Source organism: Musa acuminata, chromosome BXJ1-1 (genome assembly GCF_036884655.1).
Source record: "Musa acuminata AAA Group cultivar baxijiao chromosome BXJ1-1, Cavendish_Baxijiao_AAA, whole genome shotgun sequence".
Taxonomy (NCBI): domain Eukaryota; kingdom Viridiplantae; phylum Streptophyta; class Magnoliopsida; order Zingiberales; family Musaceae; genus Musa; species Musa acuminata.
The window spans coordinates 3,866,843-3,883,344 of NC_088327.1; the positions used below are offsets into that span (position 1 = coordinate 3,866,843).

The following is a 16,502-nucleotide window of genomic DNA, read 5'->3' on the forward strand; positions in this document are numbered from 1 at the left end:
CAAACTAATTATATATTAATTTATATAATTAATTATATTTAGTATTTCGATCTTTACTTTTTCAAAAGTTATATTAGAATCTCTATACTTACGGAAATGAAACATTAAGATTTTATACAAAATTAAAAAGATAATTTTATAAAATTAAAAAAAAATTAATTTTTTTTATTATGTAACGAGTTTAAATGTTTCACTTTGATAAGTATAAAAATCTGAATATAAGTCTTAAAAATATAAGGAAGATAACTAATTATAAAAGATAATCTATAATTAATTATATCCAAATCTAACCACTCAAACTGATCAACTGGACAATCAATTATATTATTTTTTGGTAGAATTATAGTGTTTTAATTCATCCCACCTCACTTAAGTAGCTTAAAACGTTCATAAGAGCCACATAATTTGTTCCGCGAATTAAAATATTATAACTATATTCAAAAATACTATAATTATTGATATTATTCGACTGAATCGCAGTATATATTTTTTCTTTATTTATGTGGATTTCGAATTTTTCTTATTTTTCCGGAAACATTTTCTTTGGTATTTTTCTTATTTTTCCGGAAACATTTTCTTTGGTAGGCGAGCTATCAATACATATACTTTCTCTTCAAAGCGTGGTGGAGAGACACCAACATGTCGGATAAGTACAGTCCCGTGTGCGCTTTCATGACGGTTTCCTCGTATTATATTCTGTGTGAGTAGCTGTCGTTTCTCTACATCTCTCTCCTGCACCCTCGAGCTTAAGATTCTCTCTCTCTCTCTCTGAGATATGATTGCTGGTTCTAATTCATAAATCGGTGCATTCCAACTCTTGTTTGGTTGCGGTGAGAAAGGGGACCAGAGTGGTGGTGTTGGTGTCGTAGCAGAGGTTGCCGTGCCGTTCTCCTTCTGCTACTGTTCTGATCCTTATCCTTCTTTTGGTGTTTGTTTTCCGGTCGCTGTCATGGGAACTCAACATTAGTGACCTCTTCCTCTGCATCTGATTTGTTTCTTGTGTTTAGCTTTGGTCCTTCTTCCACATTCTTTTACCAAACTGATACTTTGGTTCCTCCTTTCTGCCGTGCACACCATTATGAGATCTTGAAGTGCTCTCTGCTACTCATCAGTTCATCAGTCGCGTTGATTGAGGGTTTGAAGGCCTTGTTTTGATAAATATTAACATTTTGGTATTTGGTATTTTGTTCTTTGTCGGAAATCAAAAGTTCATCTTTTTCCTTCAAGTGTTTGATCTTTACCTCTCGACTCCCACTCTCCCTGGTTGTGTTGCAGGTTCCATGGCTAAAGAGCACAGCGCAACATCTAAGTTTCATCAGATGGAATCAAAAAGGAGGCGCTTTGCTTGGATTCTTTGTGTGAGCGGCCTCTGCATTCTGTTCTACGCCATAGGTTCTTGGCAAAGCTCCTCCGGTGTGTCCTACAAAGTCGGATGCCGAAACATCTCCCCCGGTTCCGCTTCTGCCGCCGGCCTTGATTTCCAAGCTCACCACCCGGGCGGCTTCAACCGCACCTCACTTGCTACGACGGACTTCCCAGCTTGTGACCTGAAGTACAGTGAATACACCCCCTGTCAAGACCCGAGGAGGGCGAGAAAGTTCAAGAAGATGATGCTGAAGTACCGAGAGCGGCATTGCCCCAAGAAAAATGAGCTTCTCCACTGCTTAATCCCTGCTCCACCAAAATACAAGAATCCTTTTAGGTGGCCTCGAAGCAGAGACTACGCTTGGTATGACAACATTCCCCACCGGGAGCTCAGCATCGAGAAGGCTGTCCAGAACTGGATTCAGGTTGAGGACGATCGGTTTCGGTTCCCAGGTGGTGGCACGATGTTCCCCCGCGGTGCTGATGCTTACATTGATGATATTGATGCTCTCGTTCCATTGAGTAATGGAGATATCAGAACAACATTAGACACTGGTTGCGGAGTAAGGCATCGTAGCTTCTCTTTGAACAATTTGGTGTCATGATTCCTTGCACATTGAGAATTTTCTTTTGGTGCATTTTGGTACTGGAGGTTGCAAGCTGGGGAGCTTATCTTCTGAATAGGGATATCCTGACAATGTCATTTGCTCCGCGAGATTCGCATGAAGCACAAGTTCAATTTGCACTGGAAAGAGGAGTTCCAGCCATTATAGGTGTCATGGCGACAGAGCGTATTCCATACCCGGCTAGAGCTTTCGACATGGCTCATTGCTCGCGATGTTTGATTCCTTGGAACAAATATGGTTGGTGTTTCTTACACTTGTTCTTGGTATCAGATTCTAGTAGGCGTTTCATTTGCTAATTTGTGCCAAATCTTTAGACTTGGAATCAGTGTGCAGTTTTAATTGTATCGGCAATTCTTGTCATCAGATGGACTGTATCTAATTGAAGTGGATAGAGTATTGAGGCCGGGTGGCTATTGGATCCTCTCTGGTCCTCCAATCCACTGGAAGAAGTACTACAAAGGATGGGAAAGAACGCAAGATGATCTAAGACAGGAACAATATGAAATCGAGGATGTCGCAAAGCGACTTTGCTGGAAGAAGGTGGTCGAGAAGGGTGATCTTGCAATCTGGCAAAAACCTATTAACCACATAGAATGCGTACAAAATTGGAAAGTTTATAGAACACCACACATCTGCATAAATGACAGTCCAGATTCTGCTTGGTGAGATTTCTACCGCTTTTACTTTACATACTTTGTAGACCTGCACACTAATCATCTTAAAAATTTGATACTCATTTTTAACCATAGATCTGCATGGTTATTAAGATAAGAGTAAGCATTGGTTTGAGCTTAGACACCCTTGCCAAATTGTTACCAAAAGAGAAAAAAAAAAACTCAAACTACCGATAATTTTTATTTTCAGTCGCTTATTCATTCTGGTTAACTTAAATTTGCTCAGTTGCCTTTTGCTCATCTTGTGAGGTTAGTAATAAATCTGTGAAGCTTTGTTAAGGTTGACCTTTTGGTGTGTCTTAAACTAAAGCAGGATCATCATGTGTGTTTGTAAACAGTAGCAGAAAACCAAAGGGATCGGAATCAGTGTTTTATCGATATCTTACACTGCAAAATCTGATATTAAGGACCTTGCTTGAATCCAGGAAACACCAGAAGAATTCAATTTCTTGGATATTTGTTCTTTCGGATGTTGTTTTCTTGCCAAAACTCCAAAACAGCTTAAATAAGAAGAAAAAAAAACCTAGTAAAAAAATAAATTGTACTGATTCAATTACAACACAATGGAATTGAACCTACTGATATTGGAGTACAGATTCTACAAAGCTCCAAAACAGCTGAAAAAAAATAATGAAGATAAAATTTGAAAAAAGATGAGTTACACTGATTAAGATAGAAGAAAATTAAACCTAAGGATATATCCTAGTAGAAATTAGGATACAGATGTGCTACCAAGTAATAGTAAATATTCAGACCTTTGGCCTAAACAATGCTTGCTTGTTAATAGTAAATTTCGGATGTCGTTCCTGAATTAAGCTGCTCTCCATTACTTATCCAACAAGGTTTTCTTAGGTACAGGAAGATGGAGACATGCATAACACCATTGCCAGAAGTGAGGAGCCCTGAAGAAGTTGCCGGTGGAGCCTTGGAAAAATGGCCAGAAAGAGCATTTGCTGTTCCTCCACGAATAAGAAGTGGATCTGTTCCGGGAATTACAGTCCAAAAATTCCATGAGGACAACGACTTATGGAAGGAGCGATTGGAGAACTACAAGCAAATTGTTCCACCTCTTACCAAGGGACGGTACCGAAATGTGATGGACATGAACTCAAACTTGGGGGGTTTTGCAGCTGCACTGGTGAAGTATCCACTCTGGGTGATGAATGTGGTTCCTGCTGGTCCAGCAAGAGACACACTTGGTGTGATCTATGAGCGCGGCTTCATCGGCACTTACCATGATTGGTGTGAAGCATTCTCCACTTATCCAAGAACTTATGACTTGATCCATGCAGATGGAGTTTTCAGCATTTATCAGCACAGGTAAAGGTAGTCTTTGACATCTATCCTTTTCATCTTCTGACTTATTTGTGTCTTATTATCACAATTGACATGTGCTAAGGAGATCTGTAGATGTCATAATCAAGAACTTTACTAAGCAGCCGACCTAAATAGTTGGGACTTTAACTTCTTATATCACAACTTTTCGGAGTTTCGAGCTGCATTCTCTGGAGGTGTTTCATCAAAACCTTGCATAATTCTATTATCACTTACAGAAGTTTGATTAAAACTGTTTTCAGGTGTGACATATCAGACATACTGTTGGAGTTGGACAGGATACTGAGGCCAGAAGGAACAGTGATCCTGAGGGACACCATGGATGTTCTGGCGAAGGTCCAGAGCATAACACAAAGAATGAGGTGGAAGAGTCAGGTAATGGATCATGAGAGTGGATCCTTCAACCCAGAGAAGATCCTTGTGGCTGTCAAGACTTACTGGACTGCTCAACTCACCCAGCAACAGTAATTGTTGGCAGTACATATCCTGAAAGCTTGAAGTATGCAATTGTATGGAAATTGAAGGAACTGTAATTGTGGAATCAAGTGTTACTAAATGAAATCCAAGTGAAGTGAGAAGTGTAATTGTTATGAGTAATGCTGATTTCTGTCTGGAATATGATTTGTCAACTCTCATTGAACATTTTTCTGTAGCTTTTTTATGATGCTATTCAACAATTGGCAGAAAATTTTCTCATTTTTCTGGACTTCTTTAAATTGCTTCTAGTTTAAATGTAATGTGATGTAGCTTTTGGGTAAGGTGTGAATTGAGCTATCTTTCATATCTTCTCTCTTCTCCCTTTTTACAGTGCATTAATTATATTGTCATGTAATTGTTTATAGGAAACCAAAACAATAATCTGATTTTAACTAAAAATACTCTATAACAATTTAAGATTTCCTTGCACCTTTGTCAATTTGTTCATAATTGAGGTAGGTACATCTTCAAGTCCTAATCAAATTTAAATTACTTCTAACAAAAAATGAAAAGCCATAAATAAGTATTAACATATCTGTTAGCTATTAACAGTTTAACTTTATTTCCTTGGGGTAACAAGAATAGCTAATAATCATGTAAATTATCTTCATTAATCTTGCCCATTCAGTTTTCTAGATCTTATTGTTTGTGAACCACTATGTGGCCTGAAAATGAAACTTATTCAAAAATATATAAATAACAAAAAATCATGATTAAATATTGTTAACACAAGACAAGTTTGACGCTAATTGCGTTGATCTATGTAAAATTATGTTAGGACGTTTTCAAAAATATCCCTTTGATGCTTAAGTTAATAAATGATTCGGACAATTCGTTTAGCATTTTATGATAGAAAGTTGTGTATTAAGAATATATTTGAGAAACACTTTTATAATGTACCGTTACCTTCATGGTAGGTGCATAAAGGTTATGGTGCACTTTCTCTCGCGTAACTCTGTCCATGATGTGTTAAATACAAGATGCCATAACCTTTGGTGCACTTTGTCATATGTTAATGATCGTGTGTTGATGACATGTCAATCATGTGAAGTCAAGATGTTAGATTATCTTAAATCGAGATGTTGGTCATCCGATACCAAAGTATTGATCATATTTGACATCAAAGTGTCAATCACATCATTATACTTATATCATAATCTAATATTGATAAATTAGTTAAAATATCTTCTATAATTACTCGACCATATCAATTTAGTTATTTATTTATTTATAAGATATTGCATGATAAACCTTATAGTTATCTTCGTTTTCACTAAAGAACTCTACTCAATGATAAGGTAGTTGAGCCTAAGTCGTTTAGATAAAATGCTTAATGTTAAATTAATGATAATAACTCTACTCAAATCATCTCTCTTAAATGTCTTAAATGTACACCATTTCAAGCCTTATTTGGATAAGGAGATGTTAAGCTAGAAGAGTCCGAAGAGCCCAATGAGCCATACGAAAACATCTTGGTAAGTCATACGAAGAAGGGGATGTGTCCCACCATGCAGCAAACACTAAAGCCATTACGACACGCCATGCATGGTAGGGCACCACCAAAGTACTGTGTTGTTATACGTGGAACAAAATAGGTGGCACGCAAGAGCCTGTGGCGTGGACGCAATAAACATCGATGTTAAAACTGTAGTGAGGAAGCGACACAACACCGCTATTAAAACCCGTTATATTCATATATAACGGTTTTCTGTCGGCTAACGGTCTTAATTGCCAATTTGATATATACGTAACGGGACGGTAATTAACAGTTCGGACGGTAGGGTGTCCGTTTTGCCACGTAGGTGACGCAGGTTTCGTTACCTATATTTACCCCTCTTAAAGTCACCGCTCCGCTCAAATCTCTCGGCCCTTTCTACAGTGAGTCCAACTGCTTGTTGGAATTCGAGCAAATACCGTCTCTGGTCGTCTCGTGTCCCCTCGCCTCCTCTCTTTCTCCATCGACTGACGCGCAAACTACATCGCTTGTTTGTCCAAACAAGTTAGATCTTTCTGCTTTCGCCTCTCTTTTCTTTGGCTCCGATCGCGGCGTCGCTGCTGGTCGAACAGATTTAGGGTTCTTCGAAAAGGTAAATAGTTTGTTGCCCTCTTTATTGGAGAAATCTTTGTTTGACCTAAATTTAAAAGAACTTTCTTTTAGATTTTGCTTTTAGCCGTAGTAGGATTTTGTTGGGACGTGGGTGTAGATCCTGATCTTGAGGTGCACGTCCTGATGCAGAGTAGTATTAGATACTGTTATATTGGTAATCACCTTAGCCACCTTGAGCTGGGCGTGCTTGTTGGCCCAGTCGGTGTCGGTGTTGACCGGTTGATGTTGAATAAGAAGAGGAGAGGACATGAATGAAAATTTTTTGGGGATAACAAAGAGCTACGCTTAGTTCATAGATGCATATGAGCTAATATTAGATAACCTTGCTATTTCGTTCGTTTCTGAATCTATGGGGTAATATAAGATTGCCTTATTAGCTCCTTACCTTCTCCTTTATATGTCTTTGATACGTTAATGGCCTTTGCTACCAACAACCTAATTGCTTTGACTCAAGTCTCTAAACCACAAGGTCCTACTCCTAAAATGAAAAACATGTATACTCATAGTGGCTTGGAATTTGGTTTCTTGGAGCTTGATGGATTGAAACTTAGCTTGAAACTTGAGACTTTTCTTGCCTCAATGCTTTCCATTGATCTTTTGATTTGTTTCATGAAAATTATGGTTCATTAGGAAGCCCTACAAATCAAGTTTCCAATGCATCAAACGGAGTGCAGTTTGAAGTCTTCTATGCATAGTTATGATGAATCTTGTGAGTCATATTAATGCAGTCGAAAATCAATTTGAGATTAAATTTGATCTACCCTTGCACTACATTATCCTCCTCGCTTTAGAAAGAACTATCTGCTGGTTGCCTTTATCGTTGGCGCTTATGATAAATCGATAAGTCTTGAATATTAAATATGGAGTTTGACTATCGAGAGGAACTTCAATCTTGTATGCTATCATTAAGTTTCTTGAAAGCTCGAAAAAGATCAATTTCTTCTATGCTATTGTCTGATACAAACCCTTCAATGATTGAAACCGAGCCTCCTGGACCTTAACGTGTGATTTTTTGCACCAAACAAAGTCATACTTTCACCATGAGATGCTTTGTGATGTTGCATTTCTTGTACTTGTTTGACTAGCCTATCAGTCTCACTTAAACCAAGGCCATGATCATAGTAAATATGATGACATTGATAATCAAGGTCTTCAGGTGTAGAAACTTGTTTTTATGTTGCTATTGGTAGTTAACGTGTTATAATGGCTTTGACATGATGATTTCATCTACGGGATCATTGGTAGGATGAATTATTGCATGGGTCCTTTCGGAGTCAATAACAACAACACAACAAGCCATAATGTCCCAACTATTATTTTGTCATTAAGATCAACATATTTCTTTAAGAAAGTATCTCTGGCTATGCATTCCAAAAGATACTTTGCATAGATAATTTCTTATCTATGAGTTGATAGGTTGTAGAAGTATTCTAATGGAACTTCTTCCTTTGGTAGTACAATTCCATGTCAATATACTCTTTTGTACTTGTCTAGTGGTAAGCTTTGTTGCGCCAGTTTGTTCTTGGAACCAAGTTGATTTGGTGCTGAACCTGTTTAAAGAAGATAGACCATTGAGGCATTGGGGATTTCCTCAAGGGTAATGTCTTTCAATTCCTCAAGGGTAATGTTTAAAGAAGAAATTAGGCGTCGTTTATTCCTCATTCCCTTTCTTGAACCATGATATTTTGCATGATCTACGATGTGACTATTTTCAACTCGAACTTATTTACCATGTCTTGTAACACAATGTTCTTGCGATAGTCACCATCAGTAATCAGCAAACAGACCTTGCCTTGAGACTTGCAAGGGCTCTTCAAAATGTTTTGTAGCTGTTCATTGTTATAATTATCCTGGAGTGTAATGACTCTATTGCCAAGTGCTCACCTTCTCTAGGTGCAATTTTTTAAAAGCTTCTTTAGTTTCTCCATCTTACCTTGGCTTCTCAAGGTTTTCAGCGTGCTTTTTTTTTTCTTTCTTACTTGACGGGATTCACTTGTGTCTATGCTTGTCTTTTTGGGCACATTCATATAGCTTCCTACTTGTTTAAATTTGAAACAAATAGGGGGCTGATTGATGTGGTTAAAGTGTCCTCCATCATGAGTATTAGGAGCCTTCATTTCGTTTTTCATGGTTCCACTAGCATTGTCATGAGTAGAGTCTCCTTAAAAGATACTGCAAGTTAACAGTGACATCTCTCTTTGCTCCAGATTTAGTTAGTCTTGCTTCAACTTCCAATACTAGTTGATAAAAATTAACTAACCTCTTATGGATTTCCAAAACCAAGAAAATTGAACTGAGATAAAACAAACTCTGATAGTATATTAAATGAATTAACACCTCGAAGTCAGTGTGTCTTCTTTCTTTGAGGCAGGGACACCTGTACAGGTGACAGTGAAAACATTTGAGGGATGGAGTATAATAGAGACGGCAAAGTTGAACTCAACTTGTGCTACATTTAGCAGTTTACTAGACCATTATTGATGGCCTTTTGCCCTCAATTTCTCTTGTTTCTAAGCAACTTGGGACTAAATTAAAGCTTATATCTCAAAAGAAAAGTTTGTCTGTTATCCTCTCCAAATCTTTCTTAAACAAGCTTTACAACTTTCAGAACTAACTCTTATTAGCTTGACCCATATCATAATCATATTAGGGCTTTTGGAGGCCAATTAGACTTTGTATAGGATTTTAGAAGCCTTCCAAAATTTCCACAAAAAACATTTTAAAAAAATAATCATATTATTTCCAGTCAAGGTTGGACTGAAACTCCTCTCTTAATCCAAGTAGAATAAGGTCGTCTCTTTAGGACTTGGTCTGACTTTTTAGTAAGAATCTGATTATTGTCTCACTTTTTAGTAAGAATCACTTAGTTACCTTCTCCTGCAGCCCCGCTAAGCCTTAAACTATGAATTGTCAATTGATTCCACTGTCTATATCTTGCTTACAAGTAACCGATGCTGATTAGTTTTGCATGCACATGCACTCAATTTGTGTTCAATTTAAACCTGCTTTTGCATATACATGTTTGCTTATTTATTTCAATATTTATTATACTTTGTAGGTACTCTTTAATTTTGTGTTTCCAGCACATGGCTGGTCCTGATTGCGAGAGAGATTATTCATGGATAGAAAAAGTGAAATCTGGAGGTTCAGTTCCTTGCCTTGAACCAGAAAACTGCTCAAATGGTTGGGCCACTCCCCCAGGTGATAAATTCATGATTAGAGGCCCCAACTACCTCTCAGACAAGGTGAAAATACCTGGTGGTGGGTATATTCTAAAGCCTCTTGGATTTGATTGGATAAAAGGCCCCACAAAAATTGGCAACCTATTGAGCAACACAAACCACCGTGTAAGAAGAGCTATTGATGATGAAACTGCAAGAGGTAACAATCCCTTTGTTTGGGCCTTTAATCTACAAATTCCCTCCAAGGATAATTATAGTGCAATTGCATACTTTGTAGCACTTGAACCTATACAGGATGGTATTCTTGTGGACAAATTTTTGAAAGGTGATGACACATTTCGAAATTCTAGGCTTAAACTGATAGCTAATATAGTCGAGGGTCCTTGGATAGTTAGAACTGCTGTTGGCGAACAAGCTATCTGTATACTAGGAAGAGCTCTTTCTTGCAAGTACATGTCTGAATCGAACTACTTTGAGGTAGATGTGGATATTGGATCTTCAATGGTTGCAAATGCGATTGTTCACTTGGCATTTAGTTATCTGACAACACTAACTGTAGATTTAGCATTTCTTATCGAGAGTCAGAATCAAGAGGAACTTCCAGAGCAAATTCTTGGGGCTGTAAGGTTCTCAGAGCTAAATCCAGATTCAGCTGGCCTATATGAGCTGTCATCTGAAGTGGGTTCTGGAAGTCTGCAGTCATCTCTACCTACAAGATTGTGGAAATCAATTGGGCTTGGTTTACCTCAGCTGTTACACCTTGGGACTCAAGACTTCTCTTCCCCTATATCAGATAATGCCAATGGCGGTCTGCACTCAGAAGCTGATGAAAAGAACAATGAAAATTGGTAAGATGTATGTGCATTTCATATTTGCTATTTTTTTGGTTTTAGGTAGCTTCCCAAATTGAAATATGACTTTCACAATTGAAAATTATTTAAGAACTATACAAACAAGTTTTGTTGCAGAAATTATACTATTCCTATAGTAGTATTAGTTGTAAATGCAATGTCATGACTGTGACAACCTGCATCCACTTGCATCAACTATATGCTGGTTTCTACTTTTGTTACTTTCAACATGAAGGTAGGCTTTTGCATAGCACAGTGCATGTCAATCCGATTATTTATGTTACATGGATATCTGTTGGTACTTCTTGGATATGATTTTGCTACTTAAAAGAGTATGCCTTTATCGAAAAATCCTAAACCAGGAAAAATATTAAAACAGCAGCCTGGTGATGTTAGTATCGCAGAATAGTCAATACCCCTCATGGTTGCATCATACATAACTGATTCTATATCAGCAACTGTAGCAGTCCTTGCCCTACCATACTGACAGTGTTAGTAACAAGAATAAACTTTAACGTCCAAGATGCCAAGCTGTTATTAGTTTGTATCACCAGTAGCACACATACTATCAATATGAAATATCACAAGAGCAGTGTCATTCATGGGCTCTATTAAGTTATTATTATTTTCAACCATGTACCTGGACCCACCTCCCCAGACAACACCAAATTTTAAATGCTGATCAAGCCAATACATGCCAGTTGGTTGTTATCGGTTCATGTTTATTATTTTATTCAATGATATAGAGTGGTGCAGCTCAATATACTGCCTACTATATTAGTAACATACCAATCATATAGGTTATAGAAATTGGTTATGACCAGTGTTTAACACCTTGTATTGTGCAAATTGTTTCTATGATAGTAGTTGCCCTTTAATAAGATATGACTTTATGACGTAAATAATTCACATAGTACAAGTTTTGGACTCATATATTTGTGATGTGTGCTTTTCATAATGAATGTATCATCTGTCATGTGCAATAAATCATGGATCATGTGTTAAGGAGTTTTTTACATGTTCATTTACATATGACCAAAGTAGGTTTTTAAAATCATAATTTAATTCATTATCGAGGCAAAAACAATAAAATTATAAGATTTAATAGTGATTTTAGATGCCCGATATTATACCCTGGTGACAACCAGTATTAGTACTAGACCGAGATTTTAAAACTTGGTATCATACAACAAAACTTGTTCTTTGTAGTTTCATTCTTGTTGAGTTTAGTATGTTGTCAAGAATTATTATTGTTCCTTCATAATTGACCTTTAGCAACTGTAGCTCTTCTATATGGATGACATGTTTTTATTTAACAGACAGAATCTTCTTTGTTTTACATGTTCCTGGGTATAGTATCCTACTTTTCTTTTGGACCACAACTAATTTTAGAAGATGGAGAGAATTTTCACCTTTTAATACTTTTCCTATTGTATGTATATATTGGAATTTACTTGTATTTACTATGTCATCAGAGAACATAACCTTTTAGCCCTTAGATACTGTTCTTGCTCATATATCTTGGTAATCAATAGTTTTTTTTATCTTCAACAAAAATTCTACCGATCAATTTTGTTTAATGTGGCACTATGCCTTTTAAATATATTATACTTATCTGGTTCCATATGTCAAGATCTCGGTGATCCTTGGAGCGGGTTATTTGTGGTTTAATTGATTTCAATCATCAAAATTTGGTGTATTGGAAGTATCTGCATCCTGTTGTGCCCATCTTTCTTGGGGAAAAACCCAAAAATGCATTTTTAATGCCTGAAGCAACTTTCTTTGCAAATAATTACTACTCAAAACTCATATAGGATGTATCAGAATATCTTCTGAACTTTCAGGTGCTTTTTTCTTTTGATGTTTTACATTTTCTGACATCATCAAAGGAATATATTTATTCTCTGCAGATTCCTTGGGGTGTTGGCCCTAAAATTCTACCGGAGAAACAAGAGTGATGGCTCAAGTAAATATCGTCTCCCGGAAAAAGAAGTGTCCGTGGTAAAATATCTAGTTTGTCTATACATGAATTTGTCATTAAATCATTCGTTGGATTACTCTGTGGATGATATAGTTATGTGATTTGAAGGCTTTGTTGAGCTCCTCCTTTTTAAGCCCACTGCCTTCTTTATGTAGATGGTTGCGATACAGAATCATGAATTAATTGTTTATTTTATTTGGGCAATTCGTTTCACTTTTCTGTTTGTTACACTCCTAAGTAGCAGAGCATTTTAGGCCAACTTTAATGTTCTCTGTGCTATCAAAGAAAAGCATTGCAATAATGTCTGATGAAAACTCAGCTGTTCTTGGCAATGACTCTTCATCTTACATCATTGGTCGAAATGGCGTTATTGTGATTAGTTTTGATGGATTTTTTCTTAGTGACTTCTTTTGGCAGTTCAGAGCATCGGTGGTATTGGATGTTCGATCCTTCAGAGTGGATACTGTCCCTCAGAAAGACATACCATTAGTACAACACCAAATAGAATGTCAAACTTGTAATTGGATTGGTTATCTGCTTTAACATTGTGCCACGTTAACGCACCCGAAAAAAAAAAAGAAGGAAAACACATTGTGCCATGCCCTTTTCCTCTGTTAAATATAGGGCCAACCGATGCACTTTTAACAATCTAGATTTTGATGCAATCTTGACTCACTGCAGGCTGCAAAACTCCAAACAAGTTCAATTAAGTTGAAGAACCGAAAAGAATTGGTTGACCCAATGGATTTGCAATCTGTACTCACATCGTCGGTCTAATTTTGTCTCTAACTTGGAGTAAATCTTTAACGGTTTTAATCATTATACTATCTTCATCATTTCTGTCACCTACTCCTCCGAGTAGAAAAGATACAATATATTTCTGTCACCTACTCCTCCGAGTAAAAAAGATACAATATCATAGCCGAGTACTCTTGCATTTCTTAGCTGAGTACTCTTGCATCGACCCGAAGTTCCTTACTTTTGACTATTTTGATGAGAAATTCATTGACACTGATCTTACGAAGTTTCATAATCTTTGCCCTTCAGTGTTGTCTTAGTACTTGGAGTTTGTCTCTATATTCTCTATCTGTTTGGTATCTTTCACGACTAAGCGCTCTCCCTCTATAAAAGTAAGGGATCGATGACTCTATGGAAGTCTCATCTTTGTGGTACCATGACACTACTATGCCCATAGCTTTGTTGTCTCGTATTTATATTTTTTTCTTCATGAACGGTAAATACGCCTTTGCAACACTATAGCACTCATCTGAGTCCACATTCATTCTAATCGATGCTTGGTTTTAGGTAGCTAAGTCTCGTTGGACTTGTCATTTCCTCGCTCCTTTCGACCATCTACTTCAAAACCTTTGTGTTTTCCGAGTAGCTTCTCTTAGTCTATAGAAAGATAGATTGCAACTCCCAAACATGAACTCTTCCATAATATTGAAGGGCTCGCATCAATTCTGCTCTTTTTTGCATCCTTAGTAGCAATGTTTACTTACTCGGCTTTATCCTCTGACTTATTGGGCTCACTTAAGTGAATATGAGCTTTGGAACAGTTCAACCCTCTAAGTACTCTAATCATACCTTTGTATGATTAAGTCCCCCTTCCCTTTCCCCCCATGAGAGTCACTAGCGCTTACACTCGAAGTTCTCTCTTGCTAGCACATAATCCCTATATGCTGAAAATCAAGACTTTCATCCGACGTAAAATTTGATGCACGCATAAGACCCACCTTTGTGGTACCATTGCATTCATTCATTGAACTCATAGTCATTTTTATTGTCATATTATTTATCGAAGTAGAGCTCAAAGGAGCTCCTGATTCTCTGTATGATCAAGTCTCTCGTGAGACTTGTCTTGTGTGCATTGCATTACTTCGAACTATTCCATTACGATTTGTTGCATAATGTCACCTCCTGATAACATCTCCATTATATTTTGATCTTTGTAAGATGAACTCAGATTGTGATTTTTCTGTGTGGCATATGCCAGCTCATCGTAGGGCCTCTATCACCTTTGATTGTATTCATTTCTTTGACAATCGAGTTTCGTTCACCCACCCTCGGGTTATACCTAAATGAAGCGCAGCTCTAGGATAGTTTGTTTCCTGGCAATTCTCGAAGTCTACCAACTTTGCTGATATTGGTGTGTCATTATCTAGATTCTGGGCCCATGCCCCCAAAATAATCTTTGTTACATACTCTTTCCTTCGAAGCAACTCGAATGATAACACTATGACATATTCTTCAAGAGTACCCACCTTCACATCCTCTTGTCTTATGCCAGAGCCTTATACTTAACTTCGTCTCTACAAAGTTGAGTTGCTTTAGTTCCTCTCTCAAATGCTTCAGTAAGATAAGGTGCATATGCCCCGAAGCTCCATTTGACTTTGATACCATATAGGTTGAGTTTACTCCATCAGAATGAGATACTCATGAAATGATATGATCTTGCCCTTACCTCTATAGGAGTTTGTCTTTGACTTTTGTCCTGGAAAAGTTTTGTGCTTTCGCTCCATGTTCCATCTTCTATGTCAACTAACTTCATGTGACTTGGGCACTTCACCAAGTTCCACCCAAGTTGTTCTGCTCAGTTTGCATCTAGTTGATGGTGGCCTTCATTTGACTTTTGATATTTATATTATCTCTAAGTGTGCCTTCATTTGATGTTGCCTTGGGTTACTCTCTCACTTTATCTCGTAATGTATCTACTAACGTATTACCTCATGTGACATTACGTAATGATTTCTCGTCGCTCGCTCAGTCCATTGAGCTTTATGGACCTATTGTCTTCAGATACTCTTTAATATGTGCGATTCGTTACATATGATTCTTTCTCTAAAGAACCATGACTTATCCCTCCTAAATATTTATCCCGTTGGGACAACTTTTCTCTTAAAATCCTTCCCTCTGAAAATTTCAAAGACCACCATCCCCTTGGACTGCTCTGCCTTGTTGAACAAACTATGCCATATTCTGCTACTGTGAATACACTTGCTAGATTGTGACTCTTTACCAATATAGCTCTCATTGCACCCCTTAAGGTTTAGTAATATGCTAAATTTACTACACACTTTAGTATTCTATGAGTGTATTCTTTTCATGCTAAAGAGAAAAGTTTTAATATTCTATGATGTCGAGTTTTAGTTATCTTAGGATGGCTACATATAGCCTATCATCCTTATACAAGCCCTTACATGAGTACCAAATTCTTTGAGTTAGTAATTTCCCCCACCTCTGTGAGCTTTGCACAACTCTTTCGGTCACTGAGCAACCCATCCATCCTTATATAGTCTTATTATTTGCCAAGCGCCTTGGTTGTCTTGAGCACCATCAAGTTTGGTTGATAATATTGAGCTATAGCTCGAACTCAGTTATCACAACCTTTGTGTGCTATGCGTTCTTCTCACTTTGCTTGTCCTTATGGTGCATCTCGTGCAAAGGGTTGACCATTCCTCTGAATGCTAGTCTCAGATGCTCACTCTTCTAAATGATTCATTTCCTTACATCTCAAAACTTATTTCTCTTAAATGGTTGCACGTGTTAGCTGGCCTGAATACAACTCAATTAGGTCTCCCACGTTTGTATACCAAGTGTTTCTAAGTGTATTTGTCCCGCTTTGATACCATCTATCACAGACTTAGTTGATTTTGCCTAAATCGTGCGACACCCTTGGATGTCCATCTGCAAGGGTCAACCTTTCCGAAACCTCTTATTGTCCCTTAAGGACCTACAAAAGAGAAGACGAGTTAGAAAAAGCATTTAACTCGGGATTCCACAAGCAATCATTTCAGCAAATACTTGATAGACAATATAAATCATAAACATAGATTTCGTAACCTCTGAATAATAGTGCGACAAAGGATCCAAGATCGTCTGTCATGGCTAAAAGTCGCTACAA

The 16,502-nt window shown here is 37.4% G+C and overlaps 2 protein-coding genes across 5 annotated transcripts; both read left to right on the plus strand.

Moving 5' to 3' along the window:
• The first annotated feature begins 800 nt into the window (after nucleotides 1–800).
• Nucleotides 801–4,696, plus strand: LOC135583055 (probable methyltransferase PMT18). Of its 3 annotated transcripts, none has more exons than XM_065109322.1 (6): nucleotides 801–1,172; nucleotides 1,276–1,928; nucleotides 2,018–2,228; nucleotides 2,356–2,653; nucleotides 3,524–3,985; nucleotides 4,243–4,696. In XM_065109322.1, the coding sequence occupies exons 2-6, from the start codon at nucleotides 1,281–1,283 to the stop codon at nucleotides 4,466–4,468; spliced, it is 1,845 nt and encodes a 614-aa protein (XP_064965394.1). In that variant the 5' UTR covers nucleotides 801–1,172; nucleotides 1,276–1,280; the 3' UTR covers nucleotides 4,469–4,696. The 3 variants fall into 3 exon arrangements, with proteins under 3 accessions (XP_064965394.1, XP_064965450.1, XP_064965342.1); XM_065109378.1 differs by having other exon boundaries at nucleotides 3,518–3,991; nucleotides 4,243–4,378; XM_065109270.1 differs by having other exon boundaries at nucleotides 803–1,172; nucleotides 3,518–3,985.
• A 1,637-nt stretch (nucleotides 4,697–6,333) lies between these two features.
• LOC135612777 (protein ENHANCED DISEASE RESISTANCE 2-like) lies at nucleotides 6,334–12,811 on the plus strand. Of its 2 annotated transcripts, none has more exons than XM_065109517.1 (3): nucleotides 6,334–6,564; nucleotides 9,643–10,614; nucleotides 12,528–12,811. In XM_065109517.1, coding segments are annotated over exons 2-3 (945 nt in total). In that variant the 5' UTR covers nucleotides 6,334–6,564; nucleotides 9,643–9,670; the 3' UTR covers nucleotides 12,529–12,811. The 2 variants fall into 2 exon arrangements, with proteins under 2 accessions (XP_064965589.1, XP_064965531.1); XM_065109459.1 differs by lacking the exon at nucleotides 6,334–6,564 and adding an exon at nucleotides 8,003–8,181.
• Nucleotides 12,812–16,502: the final 3,691 nt, after the last annotated feature.

What these genes read in the sequence shown, in the direction of transcription:
- LOC135612777 (XM_065109459.1), top strand. Translation starts at nt 8,018, where the DNA reads ATGGAACTTCTTCCTTTGGTAGTACAATTCCATGTCAATATACTCTTT. An exon ending in CATTGGGGATTTCCTCAAGG is followed by an intron (nt 8,182 to 9,642) that starts GTAATGTCTTTC and finishes TATACTTTGTAG; the next exon opens with GTACTCTTTAATTTTGTGTT.
- LOC135583055 (XM_065109270.1), top strand. Translation starts at nt 1,281, where the DNA reads ATGGCTAAAGAGCACAGCGCAACATCTAAGTTTCATCAGATGGAATCA. An exon ending in CATTAGACACTGGTTGCGGA is followed by an intron (nt 1,929 to 2,017) that starts GTAAGGCATCGT and finishes TTGGTACTGGAG; the next exon opens with GTTGCAAGCTGGGGAGCTTA. An exon ending in GACAGTCCAGATTCTGCTTG is followed by an intron (nt 2,654 to 3,517) that starts GTGAGATTTCTA and finishes AGGTTTTCTTAG; the next exon opens with GTACAGGAAGATGGAGACAT.